The sequence below is a fragment of the Polypterus senegalus genome, chromosome 5 (assembly GCF_016835505.1).
Source record: "Polypterus senegalus isolate Bchr_013 chromosome 5, ASM1683550v1, whole genome shotgun sequence".
NCBI classification, from domain to species: domain Eukaryota; kingdom Metazoa; phylum Chordata; class Cladistia; order Polypteriformes; family Polypteridae; genus Polypterus; species Polypterus senegalus.
This window is the reverse complement of record NC_053158.1, coordinates 202,793,277-202,810,730: the sequence shown is the minus strand read 5'-3', so window position 1 is coordinate 202,810,730 and position 17,454 is coordinate 202,793,277. Positions and strand designations below refer to the sequence as shown.

Sequence of the window (17,454 nt, the reverse complement as noted above, 5' to 3'; positions counted from 1 at the left end):
GTTTGACGTTCATCTGTTGGCTTGTTTCAGGTCTCATTTCTGTTTAATGAAGAAACAAATCAATTCAGAGAACTGAATCCTTAAAGTCAGGGCAATTAAAATGAAGGGAAAAGGAGTTCATTAGCAGTGAAAACTGATTAGGGAAAGGGTTAGAATGAAAACCTGCAGCCACTGAGGCTCATCAGTACCTGAGTTTGGACATGCCTGTTTTAAACTGTAGCATAGTGTAACAGAAATATTATAGTATATATATATTAAATTGTGGGCGGCACGGTGGCGCATTGGATAGCGCTGCTGCCTCGCAGTTAGAGACCCGGGTATGCTCTCCCCGTGTCTGCGTGGGTTTCCTCCGGGTGATCCGGTTTCCTCCCATAGTCCAAAGACATGCAGGTGAGGTGCATTGGCGATTCTAAATTGTCCCTAGTGTCACTATATCCTAACTACAGGGTCGCGGGGGTCTGCCGGAGCCAATCCCAGCCAACATAGGGCGCAAGGCAGGAGACAAACCCCAGGCAGGGTGCCAGCCCACCACAGGACGCACACACACACATACACCAAGCACACACCAGGGACAATTTAGGATCACCAATGCACCTCACCTGCATGTCTTTGGACTGTGGGAGGAAACCCACGCAGACAAGGGGAGAACATGCAAACTCCACGCAGGGAGGACCCGGGAAGCGAACCCGGGTCTTCTAGATAGATAGATAGATACTTTATTAATCCCAAGGGGAAATTCACATCATCCAGCAGAAGTAAATACAAAGAAACAATATTAAATTAAATAGTAATGACTGCAAGGCAGCAGCGCTACCCGAAGTCATATAGTCATTGATTTTTGAAATTACACTTTTTTTTACAGCCACATTTATTTATTTATTTATACACAGCACTCTTACCCACCTTTATGTGCGGACATTGGCCCTGTACCAAGACTCTCTACTTTACACCTACAGCCACAGGCCTCTGAATGATGTCACGGGGGTCCTGTGGCTGGTGCACCCCCAAACGGGTCTGCTACTGGCGGACAGCAGCCAGACCATTCACAATTTTAAAGACTCCTGACATTTATAGAACTTTCAGAATAACTGCAATACATGTGATGGAAGATCGAAAATGGCCAAGAAGCCACTAACTGATCATTTTCAGAGCTGAAATCGTTTCACGCGTTAAATTTCAGTGCTCTTTCATGTTTAGACCTGTTTTACATTTCTAGCATTTAAAGCCTTGTATGATTTCCTTTACAGTTTGTGCGAGCTAAGCACAGATTGTTATTAGAGCTGCTGAGATTAATGCGTTAAAAGATTTTCCCATTAAATATTTAAACGCAGTCCCATTAGTTAATTCTGGCTTATTTCACTGCTCTTCGCATGTTGTTCATGAAGCAGCGCCAAATGAGTCCCAAAAATATACAGTGGCCTCGCGAAGTACGTTTTCCTAAAAGCGAAAACGGAGCTTCACTGCGTGCTCGTGTCAGCGGGAGTGCAGCCTAAGCACAAGCAGGTAGACGCAGACAGCACCTATTTGATTTGACGTTATTTTTTCTGAATACCAAAAAATTTGTACAAAATAAATATTTGCAAAGATCCACTATTTCTGCTTATCCGAGTACCGTATTCGTATTTGGCTCCACCCCTACATTACAGGGTAAGGCAAAATGTTTAATCTGGACCTAAACCAGATCCACGTTCAAGTTCTTCACTTGCAAATGCGTTACGTTAAGCTCACCGTTCTTAAAAAAAAAAATGAGCTTGTTCAATGAACGCTCTCTTTTGAACTAGTTCATGCACAACACTGCCACCTTGCGCACCCGATGCTTGCTGGACTGGGGGGGTCCCTGAATTTATGAATGTAATTATTAAACATCCATCCTTTTCAGAGATATTGTGGCAAGGTGTCCTGGGAGTTTAATGGACGTTTCAGGCAAATCTAAAGACAGTGAAGCTGAATGTTGTTTTCTCACTGTGATGATATCTCGCTCTGCCAGCTGGTGGAATCTTCCAGATTTACATAAAGTACACATGTTCGTATAAACAGTACAGTACACCACTTGTGTAGCAGTAGCGTCCCCAGGAGCACATCTCGCGTGAAGTATAAACACCGCCTAATACATGATTGTCCAGTACTGGGACATAAAATGGCACATATGATATTGATATCAGTAAGGGATGAGATTCATCCCATATTTTTGTGTACATAGTTTCATAGAAACACTAGCCTTTCAAAGTGCAGAGAATAACATGAGTACAATTTAAATCAAACCAATTACACAAGCGGAGTGAATGAGTTTCATTTCCGTGGCATGCTAACGTTGCAGACAGACAAGCTCAGTGCGCTCCGTGATACTGCGCGTCACCGATATCAAGGCTGCGTTCACACATTGATGAAATAAAAAGTCACATTGCACAGTGTAGCGCAGCATACAGAACAAGGCAATGCAGGAATTGTAAAAAAAAACAAAATACTACGGTGATGTCTGCAAATCCAAGTCTGCCCATAAGACAGACTGTTGAGGTACTGTGGGAGTGGGAGACTGAATGTCAACGGGTCAGGCTTGTCCCTGAAGAATATTTGACCTGAAACGCCAAAATGCAGGTGCTCCCCGCGTCCGAGCACCTAAAGAGCAGATAACGCATGATGTGATGTCTGCTAATCCAAGTCCGCCTGTTGGTTGTCGAGGTTTAGGTCTGAGTGGGAGGCCAGATTGTCAGTGGGTCATTCCTGTCCCTGACAACACATACGCTTGCCTTTGGGCATTTGCATCCCTCATTAATGGATTTCTGACCTGAAACAGCACGGTGCAGGTGCAGATGCTCCACTTGTCCGCAGCTAAAGAGTAGATGACACAGAGTGGAATCACTCAATTCCTTCCTCCTCATTTGCAGTTCCTCCAGTGCAGTCCTGGTATGCTGCTGCTGTTTAATTAATTGTGCGTTCCTATAGTGGCCTACATTATTACCTACATTAGTCATTATTGTATGGAAACAAATAGAACTAGCCAATAAGCAGTGCACATTGATCAGGTTCATATTTCCATCCATTTGAGCTGAAGGTTAATCTATTTTGTAATTCATATATAATACATTCTATGACAATGTGCAGTTTGAAACATCTAAATAAATAGCCCTCTCAGGCTATCCTGTATTGTCTATAGCCATGGTACGTTTTTTATCTTTTCAGCCTGTCCCACTTTATACTATCATCTTTCTTAATCTGGAATGGAGTAGTGATGCATGTTACAGTCTTCTTTTTTCTCTTTGTTCAAGGAAACATTTATTTTCATTACAAGTGTGGGTCATATCTCTACTGAAAAAAAATAATGTAAAGAAAAAGCACAGTTTGTAATGCATTATATTTTATAAGAGTCACTACATAACAGATTTAGTCATTTTTTGCAAATAATGATTAATGTAAGTAAGCTAATTTTAAAACTAATGTTTCGCATCACTCGTCCATTGTAGCAAGCTACTTAAATTGCCTACAATTCCCAGCAGCCCTGGCAGCTTCAGAGGACACAGAAAAAGGATAACTACAGTGATATTGTTAAAAAAAAGCAGCTAAAAAGACACTGAGGGGATTGTAATCAACTGTCTGTATTTGTTTATATGCATCACACACACACTTTTGGACTGCAACTGTAGCCACCATGGATTACAGTTTCTCACGGATTTATGTGGTGTTCTGCACCTCCTTCTCCATGTGAATTCATCTTGGTTCATAGATAGATAGATACTGTAGATACTTTATGAATCCCAAGGGGAAATTCACATAATCCAGCAGCAGTATACTGATACTAAAAAAAAAAAACAATATTAAATTAAATAGTAATAAAAAAATGAATAAATAAAAAAAAGCAGACAATAACTTTGAGTAATGTTAGCATTTACTCCCCCGGGTGGAATTGAAGAGTCGCATAGTGTGGGGGAGGAACGATCTCCTCAGTCTGTCAGTGGAGCTACTCCTCTGTCTGGAGATGACACTGTTCAGTGGATGCAGTGGATTCTTCATGATTGACAGGAGTTTGCTTAGCGCCGTCGCTCTGCCACAGATGTTAAACTGTCCAACTTTACTCCTACAATAGAGCCTGCCTTCTTAACAAGTTTGTCCAGGCGTGAGGCGTCTTTCATCTTTATGCTGCCACCCCAGCACACCACCGCGTAGAAGAGGGCACTCGCCACAACCGTCTGGTAGAACATCTGCAGCATCTTACTGCAGATGTTGAAGGATGCCAACCTTCTCAGAAAGTATAGTCTGCTCTGACCTTTCTTACATAGAGCATCAGTATTGGCAGTCCAGTCCAATTTGTCATCCAGCTGCACTCCCAGATATTTATAGGTCTGCACCCTCTGCACACAGTCACCTCTGATGATCACAGGGTCCATGAGGGGCCTGGGCCTCCTAAAATCCACCACCAGCTCCTTGGTTTTGCTGGTGTTAAGGTGTAAGTGGTTTGAGTCGCACCATTTAACAAAGTCTTTGATTAGCTTCCTGTACTCCTCCTCCTGCCCACTCCTGATGCAGCCCACAATAGCAGTGTCATCAGCTAACTTTTGCACGTGCAGGACTCGAGTCATATTGGAAGTCTGATGTATATAGATTGAACAGGACCGAGAAAGTACAGTCCCCTGCGCCCTGTATTGCTGAACACAATGTCAGACCTGCAGTTCCCAAGACGCACATATTGAGGTCTGTCTGTAAGATAGTCCACAATCCATGCCACCAGGTGTGAGTCTACTCCCATCTCAGTAAGCTTGTCTCTAAGGAGCAGAGGTTGGATGGTGTTGAAGGCTAGAGAAGTCCAAAACATAATTCTTACAGCACCACTGCCTCTGTCCAGTGGGAGAGGGATCGTGTAGCATATAGATGATGGCATCCTCCGCTCCCACCTTCTCCTGGTATGCGAACTGCAGAGGGTCGAGGGCGGGGCGGACCTGTGGCCTCAGGTGGTGAAGCAGCAGCCGCTCCATGGTCTTCATCAGATGTGACGTCAGAGCAACAGGCCGGAAGTCATTCAGCTCACTAGGACGTGATACCTTTGGGACAGGGGTGATACAAGATGTTTTCCAAAGCCTTGGGACTCTCCCTGTTCCAGGCTCAGGTTGAAGATGCGCTGTTGAGGACTCCCCAGTTCCAACGCACAGGCCTATAGCAGTCGTGGCAATATACCATCTGGACCCGCTGCTTTGCTGGCACGAAGTCTTCTCAGCTCTCTGCTCACATGGGCTGCTGTAATTGTGGGTGGGGATGTCTCACCTATGCTGGTATCAGCAGAAGGATGGTTGGAGGATGCAGTACTCCGAGGTGAGAGTGGGTTAGGGTGATCAAACCTATTAAAGAAGTTGTTCATTTGGTTTGCTCTCCACGTCTGTCTCGGCGGCACCCGCTTCGAGCTGCAGCCAGTGATAATCTTCATCCCATCCCACACTTCCTTCATGCTGTTGTTCTGCAACTTCTGCTCCAGCTTTCTCCTGTACTGCTCCTTCACCGCCCTGAGCTGGACTCGAGTTCCTTCTGCACGCTTGAGCTCATGCTGATCACCACCTTTAAAAGCCCTTTTCTTCTGGTTCAAAAGGCCTTTGATGTCACTTGTAATCCATGGCTTGTTGTTAGCATAGCAGCGTACTGTTCTTACTGGAACTACAATGTCCATACAGAAGTTGATGTAATCAGTTGTGCATTCAACAGCCTCTTCAATGTTCTCACTATGTGACCCCTGCAGTATATCTGTAGTTCCAAAGCAGCCTCTCAGAGCCTGCTCTGCCTCAGGGGACCACTTCCTGAATGAGCGTGTTTGGTTTGGTTTGTTGTGAGGCTGAAGCAGAACCAGGTTATGATCTGCTTTCCCAAGCGCAGGCAGCTGGGTGGCACTGTATGCATCTTTAACATTTGCATACTAGGTCAATAGTCCTGTTTCCCCGGGTGAGAACTCCCAATCACTCCAAATCTTCACACTACAACTGGAACCTGGTAGGACAAAACTTTACATTTCAATTAGAGGGTTGTCCACATGGGATTTTCATTCCACACATCTATCTGTCATATAGTGCCTTATCTATCTATCTATCTATCTATCTATCTATCTATCTATCTATCTATCTATCTATCTATCTATCTATCTATCTATCTATCTATTATATAGTGCCTTTCACATCTATCTATCTATCTATCTATCTATCTATCTATCTATCTATCTATCTGTTTTCTTACCTGCTTAATCCTGGACAGAATTGCAGGGGGTGCTGGAGTCTGTCCCAGATATCATGGAGAGCTTAGCAAGAACAAACCCTGGAGAGGATGACAGTCCATCACACACATTCACTCACACAACAGGACCAATTAAGCATAGCCAGTCCACCTAATCTGCATGTCTTTGACTGTAAGAAGAAACCCCCACAGACACAGGGATAACATACAAATTCCTCAGAGCAGCTACCACTGCACCACCATGCTTCCCATATATATCTTGTATATACTGAACTGCTGGTATAGAGACAAGATGGCTGCTTTAAAGGCCAGTGTAGGAAATTACATTACAGGCCCGGAACCAGAAGTTACGTCATTGGGCCCCGGGTTCGGAAGTGACGTCATCAGAGGCGCCGGAATCCTGTGGGATTTCCCAAGAATGGTCTGCAAGGAATCGAGAAAGACAGTTAGTGCACCCCACCGCCCCTTGGTCGGGTGTGGAGTTATCATTATTCAGACCCTTTAGTTGTCTCCTACTCGCACGTTTGTGATACTGTCTGTCTGTCATTACCCTGTTGAAAGGTCCATTATCATTTCAGCTTCAACGTTTGACCAGATGGGTTCACATTCTCTTCAAGCACACTTTGACAGGATGCAGAATTCAGAGTTGACTCACTGACTGCAAGCTGTCCATACTCTGAGGCATCAGAGCAACCCCAAACCAGAACATTTGCACCACCATGTTTCCACATTCAGTATGAGGGTCTTCTACAGAAATGCTGCCACACATGTCTGCTGTTACTGTGCTTGTCAAAAAACTCCATCTTTGACTCATCTGTCCAGAGCGCATTGTTCCAGAAGGTCAGGTCTTTGTCCAGATGTTCAATGACCAACTGTCATCTTGCCCTGAGGTTCATTTTGGACAGTTAAGGCTTATTCCTGGCACACCTGGCATGCAGGTCATACTTGTGCAGATTCTTGCGGATTCTAGATGCCTGCATTTTGCCACCAATTTTTGCAAAATTACCTGCAGAATCCCTTGATGAAATTCTGAGTGTTTTTGGAGACTTCCTTTAGTATCAAATGGTCAGCTCTAAGGATGAATTTGCTGGGTCTTCCAGTCTTGGACAAATTAGCAGTCATTTAAAATTTACGCCAGTAAATAAAATTGTATATTTCAGTGAAAGGCCATCGATTGCTCAGTTGATATGTTTTTCATTATGACACAGTGATAAAATCAAATGACCTATTTGCACTTGTGTTGCCTTTCCACGTATTTAACACATTGGATTGCATTTAATTTTCACATCAATAATCTTCCATAGAGACTTTTCTGTCCACAGTCCATCCACAAGTTGAATAAAACAAGTGTGTGGAGATGCATGATGGTGTATTGTAAACTTCCATCCATCCATTATCCAACCCGCAACATCCTAACTACAGGGTCACGGGGTTCTGCTGGAGCCAATCCCAGCTAACACAGGGCGCAAGGCAGGAAACAAACCTCAGGCAGGGCGCCAGCCCACCACAGGGCACACACACACCCACACACGCCAGGGACAATTTAGGATCGCCAGTGCATCTAACCTGCATGTCTTTGGACTGTGGGAGGAAACCTACGCAGACACGGGGAGAACATGCAAGGCAGCAGCGTTACCCACTGCACCACCGTGCCGCCCGTATTGTAAACGTTCTTACATTAATTTATTTGTTTTACTATTATTATCAAATATTTATAATTCTATGAATGATTTCTGATATTTGTAATGTCACTTTTTATTGCTATTGTCCTTTTACATTCTTCTTAAAGGGAATTCATTAGAGTTGAACAGCTAAACATATCACTACATATTGTATTGTGTGTTGTCGTCAATTGAGAGGAACACACAAGTCCAAGTGAAATGTTGGGGTACCAATCGGGTCATGCCATTTACTGATATAATAAATTGAAACAAAATAACAGGTGCATGATGGTACAAAAAGTAACAGTATGCGTTACAACCATTGGCTGTTGAGATTAGGCTCTGAAGAGTCGTCAAGCATCAGGAGGGACCTCTGTCTGGTGGGTTGCTTGTACCCAAATGAGACACCTCTTTCTGGGACCGCCCTGCTCTTATAGGCCATAGACCAGAAGGGGCAGAGTAAGTTGCTCTCATTGGGTGTTATCTTGAAGCTGTGGGTGGGGAAAAAAAGACAAGGCAGTCGGTGATGGCGCCCCCTTGTGTTCCTAAAGTTGATAGTACTCATCTCTAACGAGCCCTGAGGATGACCCTGTGATGCTCATTCGTGACAATGTATAATTTGTACAGTATGTGACAAATAGAATTTGCATTGATTTGATGTGTCTTTGTTCATGCAGATCGCCTTTATCCATACGCACTGTTTGCATGAAGATCTACTGTCTGCCTGTTCAAATCAATTGAAGAGTTAAACCGTTTCCATGGGGTGTATTTACTTTTCCCCGACTCTCGGTTTGGGCTGTGATATCTGCTCCTACAGAAGCAGGCTGTGCACTTCAGTGGCTTTCAAATATGTATAGATGGATAGCTCGCATTTGTATAAAATAACAGTAATTTGTTTATGGTGTCGTCGTGTCTGAGAATACCTCAGTCAGAAGGGACAACAAGAATAGAAGAGGTTTCTCCTTTGAGCGATTCTTCATTTTGATTTATGGGTTCATCCCTAATGAGTCACCCTTGATTTATCACCCATCCCTATCTTTTACAAAGAAAACGGTGCGCACTGTTGCTATTTTCATCTTTGCCTGTGCCGTGCTGATATTCTCCACTGAGTCAGAATACAACGAGGGTCACTAACTGACTCTGCTGCACGTTTATTTTACCCGCTAGCTTAAAAATCCAGGGATGTACTAGTCGAAATTTTCAGTCCTTTATATAAAAGAAGTGTCGGTGGCTCCCTCTCCTGAAAGGCATTTTCTGTACATTTCTCTTGATGCCAGCGTGCCAAGCTGACCAGACCAGGCCACTCTGTCCCTCAGCAGTGGTCTCCAGCTCCTCTGAGGAAATGTCCAGATACTCCCAGGCCTAGCCAAGAGATAAAATTCCCCTGGTGTGTTCTCGGCGCTCCCACCAAGTGAGACATTTCCAGTACACCAATGGAGAGCGATGGGCGTGGGACAGCCTAACTGCAGAGGGGTTCAGAAAGTCTTCAGACCCCTTCAATTTCTGCTCACTTTGTTGTGTCTAAAACAACAACATTTATTTCTATAGCACATTTTCATACAAACAGTAGCTCAAAGTGCTTTACATAATGAAGAATAGAAAAATAAAAGACAATAAGAAAACAAAATAAGTCAACATTAATTAACATAGAATAAGAGTAAGGTCCAATGGCCAGGGTGGACAGAAAAAACAACAAAAAAACTCCAGACGGCTGGAGAAAAAAATAAAATCTGTAGGGATTCCAGACCAAGAGACCACCCAGTCCCCTCTGGGCATTCTACCTAACATAAATGAAACAGTCCTCTTTGGATTTAGGGTTCTCACGGAAGGACTTGATGATGATGGTCACGTAGACTTCTGGCTTTCAGTCCATCAATGTTGGAGCATCATGATGCTTTGAGTAGGTGGAGGTGGCGCAGGCCGCCACCACAAAGAAACTGGAAAAAGAAACAGAAAAGAGAGTAGGGGTCAGTACGGATTTTAGAGCCACCATGAATAGTTTTTACGATGAATTGAACATACAGAGTATCAGGATTAAGTTAAATTGAAGTTATAAAAAGGCCATGTTAAAGTAATGTGTTTTCAGCAGTGTTTTAAAGTGCTCTACTGTATCAGCCTGGTGAATTCCTATTGGCAGGCTATTCCAGATTTTAGGTGCATAGCAGCAGAAGGCCGCCTGCCCGCCTCACCACTTCTTTTAAGTTTTGTTCTTGGAATTCTAAGGAGACACTCATTTGAGGATCTGAGGTTACGATTTGGAATATAAGGTGTCAGACATTCCGATATATAAGATGGGGCAGATTATTTAAGGCTTTATAAACCATAAGCAGAATTTTAAAGTCAATCCTGAATGACACAGGTAACCAGTGTAGTGACATTAAAACTGGAGAGATGTGTTTCAGATTTTCTTTTCCTAGTTAGGATTCTAGCAGCTCCATTCTGCACACGTTGTAAACGATTGATGTCATTTTTTTGGGTAGTCCTGAGAGGAGTGCGTTACAGTAATCTAGTCGACTGAGAACAAACGCGTGAACTCATTTCTCTAGCAAGCCTGGTTTCGTTAGCCCCCTTAGTGTTATGTCCACCACCTTGGAAAAACAAGAACAGACGTCATTATGCGTAACAGAAACTTGTTAATATAAAAACGTCAACGTAATCACGGAAGGAAAGGCACATCACGTGTCCACTGCTGCACTGATGCAGGTTGAGTACACGTCCCCATGTGACATGTTTTGAAACAGCCGTCAATGCACAGCCCGATGTCACAATCAGGACAGGAGATGCCTGTTTCATTGCACACTTCTCTTTTATTTAAATTTAATTGCACATAAGAGCGTAGAATGTTCAGTGCCTGATTCATATGATTGACACCACCCATTGTGTCATTTTAGGATTGGTGACGTCCACATTTCCCCCGACAGTTACTGCATTGTGAACGGTACTTGGTCGGTGGCTAACGTCTTTCTCAACTTTCTACTTAGTCGCAATCACTTTGCCTTCTTTCCACGCGTTCACTTGCACCATGATGAACCTCCAGGTGGCAAAAGTCACAACTCTTTGCTCATCCAGTGGCAAGTGCATCAGTTTCGCTCTCCGTGTCACATTGTCATCACTTGATTCAGCTACGGCCAGGTTTATACTTTTCGCTCAAAATTCTTACACATGATGCTTCATGGCTGCCACCCATTCCCAGCCCTCCATTGAGTATGTCGTTAGAAATTGAGGCGACGTGTGCGCAAGTTGCAGTGCCAGCCAAAATTTGGGGGAGGGCGCAGTGTGTTCAAGTTGGTACATGACGTCAGCGTCTCCACAATGGCGGAGCTCTTTGAAAGTGGATGTGGAAACTTCAAGATGAGATGGGAGCACGTCTGAGTCAGATACATCCGTGAAAAGCGTAAACTGGCTGAGAAAAGAAGTGGGGATTCAGCCGTTGCAAGAGAACGCGGTGTGACGGCAAGCAGCATTGCAGCTTCCAACAGGATCAAGATCCGTGTTTCGATGTTTGATGAATGGTTTGGTGTGGTGAAGCAAATCCTCAAACTTAAATGCTGAGATACAAAAGTACCAGTGGTGCTTTCTTTATCCATTTCTCGCATAGGAAGTACAAGCGTCGCATATTCCAAATCGCAATGACTGTCAGGTTATTTAGATCTGCTGCATCTGATAGAAATCTACGTTTTATACCTAATACTTCCATCCATCCATCCTCCAACCTGCTATATCATAACTACAGGGTCACGGGGGTCTGCTGTAGCCAATCCCGGCCAACACAGGGTGCAAGGCAGGAAACAAACCCCGGGCAGGGCACACACACACCAAGCACTCACTAGGAACCATTTAGGATCGCCAATGGCACTTAACCTGCATGTCTTTGGACTGTGGGAGGAAACCCACGCAGACACGGGGATACCATGCAGACTCCACACAGGGAGGACCCAGGAAGTGAACCCGGGTCTCCTAACTGCGAGGCAACAGCGCCACCCACTGCACCACCGTGGCACTTGTATGCCAAATTTGGTTGACCCAAGTGAAAGCGAACTCAAGTTAACGTGTTTATACACACACACACACACATATAAATCCAAAAATAGTATTTTCGGACTCGGGGAGGTCTAAAACATTGAGATTCATCAAAATCTCGAAATGGAATTTTTGGAGGATTCCAATACTTTCCCTATAATTTGTATGTGAGAAAGTCGGGGAGGTCTAACATGTCGAGATGCATCAAAATCGTGACATCGAATATTTGAACGATTACAATGCTTTTCCTATACTTTGTATACAAGAAAGTAAAAATCAAACAAGATATGAACATACCCTCCATCTCAGGTGGAGGAGAATCAAGATGAACATCCTTCCCAGGCTCCTTTTTCCATTTCAGAGCACCCCCGTATACCTCAGTAGCTACTGCTGACATAATTGAAAGTGTTATTTAACCCCAAGCCTTTACGTCTTTGTATTTGCTTTTTAGAACATCAACACAAATGGAAAAGTTAGAAGTGGATCCCAACTGCCATTCCCGGCTCAACTTGGCCGACATTGTGCAGAACAAGAAGTCCAACGGTCTGGGACCCTTGAAGTTACAACCTGTGGTGACGGACGTCTCAAAGAGTGGAGATGGAGACTTTGAAGATGACCCTGATGTTCCACCATTAATTTAAGAAGATTTTGAACTGTTTGTTTTTATATTTAAATTTATTAAAAATATTAGAAAAACTCACTGCCTGGTGCTAAAGAATACAAAACAAGCACAAGATTTAAAAGGCAGTTTGGCTTTAATTTGGCAACCAAACCCTTTCTCCATTCTGGTAGGATTCTTAAAGGAATGCTGATCTTCTTTATATGCTACTTATCCCATGTAGCCTGTAGTGCAGGGGTCCTCCGCTCCGGTCCTGGTGGGCCGCACTGGCTGTGGGTTTTCATTCTAACCCTTTACTTAATGAGTCACCTGTTTTTGCTGCTAATTAACTCCTTTTCCTTTCATTTTAATTGACTTGCTTTTTTTTTAAGATTTGTTCTTCTGAATTTCTTCATTTCTTTCCTTAAATGGCACCCAAACAGAAATGAAACGTGAAGTGAGGGAGCCAACAGAAGACCAACTAAGTCAGGGCCTCAAACTCCAACCAATTTCACTCCAACCAGTTGCTTAATTAGGCACCGAGTCTCGTTGTTAATTAAACTCGTTCTTTAATTCCATGGCTTGTTGTTGCTCTCATTGTGCAGTAGCAGACATTTCCGAAATTTTTGATTTCCTCATTTCTATGAACGCTTTTAAAATACAATTTATTTTTGTATAGCCCAAAATCGCACGAGGAGTGCTGCAATGGGCTTTAACAGGCCCTGCCTCTTGACAGCCCCCAGACTTGACTCTCTAAGAAGACAAGGAAAGACTCCCAAAAAACCCTAGTAGGGGAAAAAATGGAAGAAACATCGGGAATGCTTTGAGGACCTGAGCAAATCAACATTCCTGAGACCTTCACCTTTCTTTATTTTCAGATATTGTATTCGACAAAGTCAGTCATGTTTTGGCTCATTTTGCATTTCCTTATTGTTTGGCTGTTAATTAAGGAAAAAGAAACAATTATGGTATCTGAGTCTTCAAGAGCAGGTCAAATAAAATGAATTAAAAAGAAGTTAATTAGCAGTAAAAAAAACGAAGAAATTCAGGGGAACAAATTTTAATAAAAGCAAGTCAATAAAAATGAAAGGTAAAGGAGTTAATTAGCAGCAAAGCAGGTGACTGATTAAGGGAAGGGTTAGAATGAAAACCTGCAGATAGTGAGGCCCTCCAGCACCGGAGTTGGGGACCTCTGCTGTAGTGATAGCCAAGAAAAAATGTTTTTGTGGAGATCAGATATAACATTTCTGTTCGAACAGGAGCCAATGGTGACAACAGCAACAAGTCCTTGAGAAAGTGTCACTTTTATAACGTTGGATAATCCACATCTGGGTGGCATGGTGGCGTAGTGGGTAGCACTGCTGCCTCACAGTTAGGAGACGTGGGTTTGCTTCCCAGGTCCTCCCTGCGTGGAGTTTGCATGTTCTCCCCGTGTCTGCGTGGGTTACCTCCAACAGTCCAGAGATATGCAGGTTAGGTGCATTAGCGGTCCTGAATTGTCCCTAGTGTGTGCTTGGTGTGTGTGTGTGCCCTGCGGTGGGTTGGCACCCTTACTGGGGTTTGTTTCCTGCCTTGCACCCTGTGTTGGCTGGGATTAGCTCCAGCAGAACCCCATGACCCTGTAGTTAGAATATAGCAGGTTGGATAATTGGATGGATGGATAATCCATGGGTGGCATGGTGGCGCAGTGGGTAGCACTGCTGCCTCGCAGGTAGGAGACCTGGGTTTGCTTCCCAGGTCCTCCCTGTGTGGAGTTTGCATGTTCTCCCCGTGTCTGCTTGGGTTTCCTCCCACAGTCCAAAGACATGCAGGTTAGGTGTATTGGCGGTCCTGAATTGTCCCTAGTGTGTGCTTGGTGTGTATGTGTGCCCTGCGGTGGGCTGGCACCCTGCCTGGGGTTTGTTTCCTGCCTTGCACCCTGTGTTGACTGGGATTGGCTCCAGCAGACCCCGGTGATTCTGTACTTAGGATAAAGCGAGTTGGATAATTGGATGGATGGATAATCCACATGTGGAGTCATCCAGTTGGATTCTCACAATGACGCATGCATTTTTTGCGAAAAGTACAGTTCAGGAATTGTGAAATTTGTCCACAAAGGAGGGATTCTCTCTTTAACCTTCTGATTTTATATAGCGCCTTTTCATAGAGCATATCCATCTATTGCCTTTAGAGGCGCAGTGCTGTTTTTACCTCATTAATGTAGTTGAAGCTCAGTGATGCGAGTAATTCAGGCTACATTATAAGTACACTACCATATGCCGCATAATCAGGCCCGTTTTTTAATGATTTTTAAGCACAGGGAGAAAATTAACATTTGAAAAATCGGTAATGTAATAAATCAGCAAGAAAAGCAACATTATAACAATGCACAGAATGAACCAACACAGTAAAACAGTTTGCTATGGTGCACGCGGTCGTGCGTCGTAACCGAAAACTCGGTTTTTAAAGACTGCTCACTTCATTGTGTTTCAACCTCAGTTTTAAGGATCCCATGGGATACCCCTCGCAAACCGTTTCACACGCTGCATATGGCGATTCACCTCCGCGAGAAACATACCTCTATGAACAGTCAACGTGGCTCAGAGGTGCCAGGAGTTGGTGGCCGTGGCTCCTTCTGCGTGCGCCATAGGTGTCTTACTTGTCGGCGGCTCAGTGAGCCCATAGCCCTTCCGGCGTGCTTTCCATGGGTGTCTTGCCTTAGTGAATTATACACTCACCTAAAGGATTATTAGGAACACCTGTTCAATTTCTCATCAATGCAATTATCTAATCAACCAATCACATGGCAGTTACTTCAATGCATTTAGGGGTGTGGTCCTGGTCAAGACAATCTCCTGAACTCCAAACTGAATGTCAAAATGGCAAAGAAAGGTGATTTAAGCAATTTGGAGCGTGGCATGGTTGTTGGTGCCAGACGGGCCGGTCTGAGTATTTCACAATCTGCTCAGTTACTGGGATTTTCACGCACAACCATTTCTAGGGTTTACAAAGAATGGTGTGAAAAGGGAAAAACATCCAGTATGCGGCAGTCCTGTGGGCGAAAATGCCTTGTTGATGCTAGAGGTCAGAGGAGAATGAATGGGCCGACTGATTCAAGCTGATAGAAGAGCAACTTTGACTGAAATAACCACTCATTACAACCGAGGTATGCAGCAAAGCATTTGTGAAGCCACAACACGCACAACCTTGAGGCGGATGGGCTACAACAGCAGAAGACCCCACCGGGTACCACTGATCTCCACTACAAATAGGAAAAAGAGGCTACAATTTGCACGAGCTCACCAAAATTGGACAGTTGAAGACTGGAAAGATGTTGCCTGGCCTGATGAGTCTCGATTTCTGTTGAGACATTCAAATGGTAGAGTAAACAGAATGAGAACATGGATCCATCATGCCTTGTTACCACTGTGCAGGCTGGTGGTGGTGGTGTAATGGTGTGGGGGATGTTTTCTTGGCACACTTTAAGCCCCTTAGTGCCAATTGGGCATCGTTTAAATGCCACGGGCTACCTGAGCATTGTTTCTGACCATGTCCATCCCTTCATGACCACCATGTACCCATCCTCTGATGGCTACTTCCAGCAGGATAATGCACCATGTCACAAAGCTCGAATCATTTCAAATTGGTTTCTTGAACATGACAATGAGTTCACTGTACTAAAATGGCCCCCACAGTCACCAGATCTCAACCCAATAGAGCATCTTTGGGATGTGGTGGAACGGGAGCTTCATGCCCTGGATGTGCATCCCAGAAATCTCCATCAACTGCAAGATGCTATCCTATCAATATGGGCCAACATTTCTAAAGAATGCTTTCAGCACCTCGTTGAATCAATGCCACGTAGAATTAAGGCCATTCTGAAGGCGAAAGGGGGTCAAACACCGTATTAGTATGGTGGTCCTAATAATCCTTTAGGTGAGTGTATATATATATATATATATATGTATGTATGTATGTATGTATGTATGTATGTATGTATGTATGTAGTGTGTATATATATATATATTTATATATATATATATATATATATATACACTGAGTATACTTTGTACATAAAATGTATGTTGTCGTACCTTGCCTAACTGAATAACCTTTATGGCACAGTAACAATTCAATACATTTATGGTCACTACAGTATTTGGATTTAATAATCTTCATGTAGGAAAAGGCTGACTCGAATAAATAATTGTTGAGCCGGATAATGCAGTCAGTGAGGTAGCTCTTGGAAGGACTTCTTATGCTTAATGATCGAGTGACTCACCCGGAACGATGCTTCGGTGTGTCTGCCTTTGCTTTTGAATTCAGCCGAGTGAAAAATGACGGCTGTCCGATTAACTGTGATTTTAGTTCCCTCTCCTCTCTCTTTCTCAGGTCGCTTTTCGGAAGGAAGTCAGTTTCGTAGTTTTTATGAACAGTTCAAAAGTGCCTTTCCACATTTTCCTTCTTTGAAATAGCAATGATAGATTGACAGATCAGACAAACGCACTTTGATGTGACATTGTGAGAGAAAAAATCCTCTTCCAATTCCACATCCAGCCCATAACCAACACATTTTTTTTTAAATCCCTTCTTTAGTTGATTTAAATTAGAAGACTAACTAGATCACAGCCGGAGTTTTGCAGTAGCTCAAGGCTTGATCGTATGCGTGCGGGATGACCAGTGTGTTAAAAGAAAAGAGATCCCAGACTGGCCGTCCTGTATGTCAATCAAGTGGCAAATGCCATAGGGAGGATGTTTGATAGACTAACATTTAAAAAAATTTTTTTTGAATGTAACGCAATCTATCTGCACTACCTTTGCGATCTCCTGGACACCCCTGCCATAGAGCATCTCCTCCTTAGCTCCTTCACGAGTTCAGTACTTCCTGCTCTTCATTAACATTGTTGGAGCTCAAAGCAGCGATAGGAGTCACCCAGAATTACCCTATAAATACACTGTGGGAAGTTGGTCTCTAATCTGGTCATTATATAG

General features: G+C 43.6%; 1 protein-coding gene across 1 annotated transcript in view; it reads left to right on the top strand.

Annotated features, from left to right (window-relative positions):
• dnaaf11 (dynein axonemal assembly factor 11) overlaps nt 1-12,595 on the top strand; it is a 93,053-nt gene extending 80,458 nt beyond the window's left edge. The window contains exon 12 of the mRNA XM_039753986.1: nt 12,337-12,595. Within this exon, the coding sequence (XP_039609920.1) occupies nt 12,337-12,526 (190 nt within the window). The 3' untranslated portion in view covers nt 12,527-12,595. The remainder of the gene's footprint in view (nt 1-12,336) is intronic.
• The last annotated feature ends 4,859 nt before the right edge of the window (nt 12,596-17,454 follow it).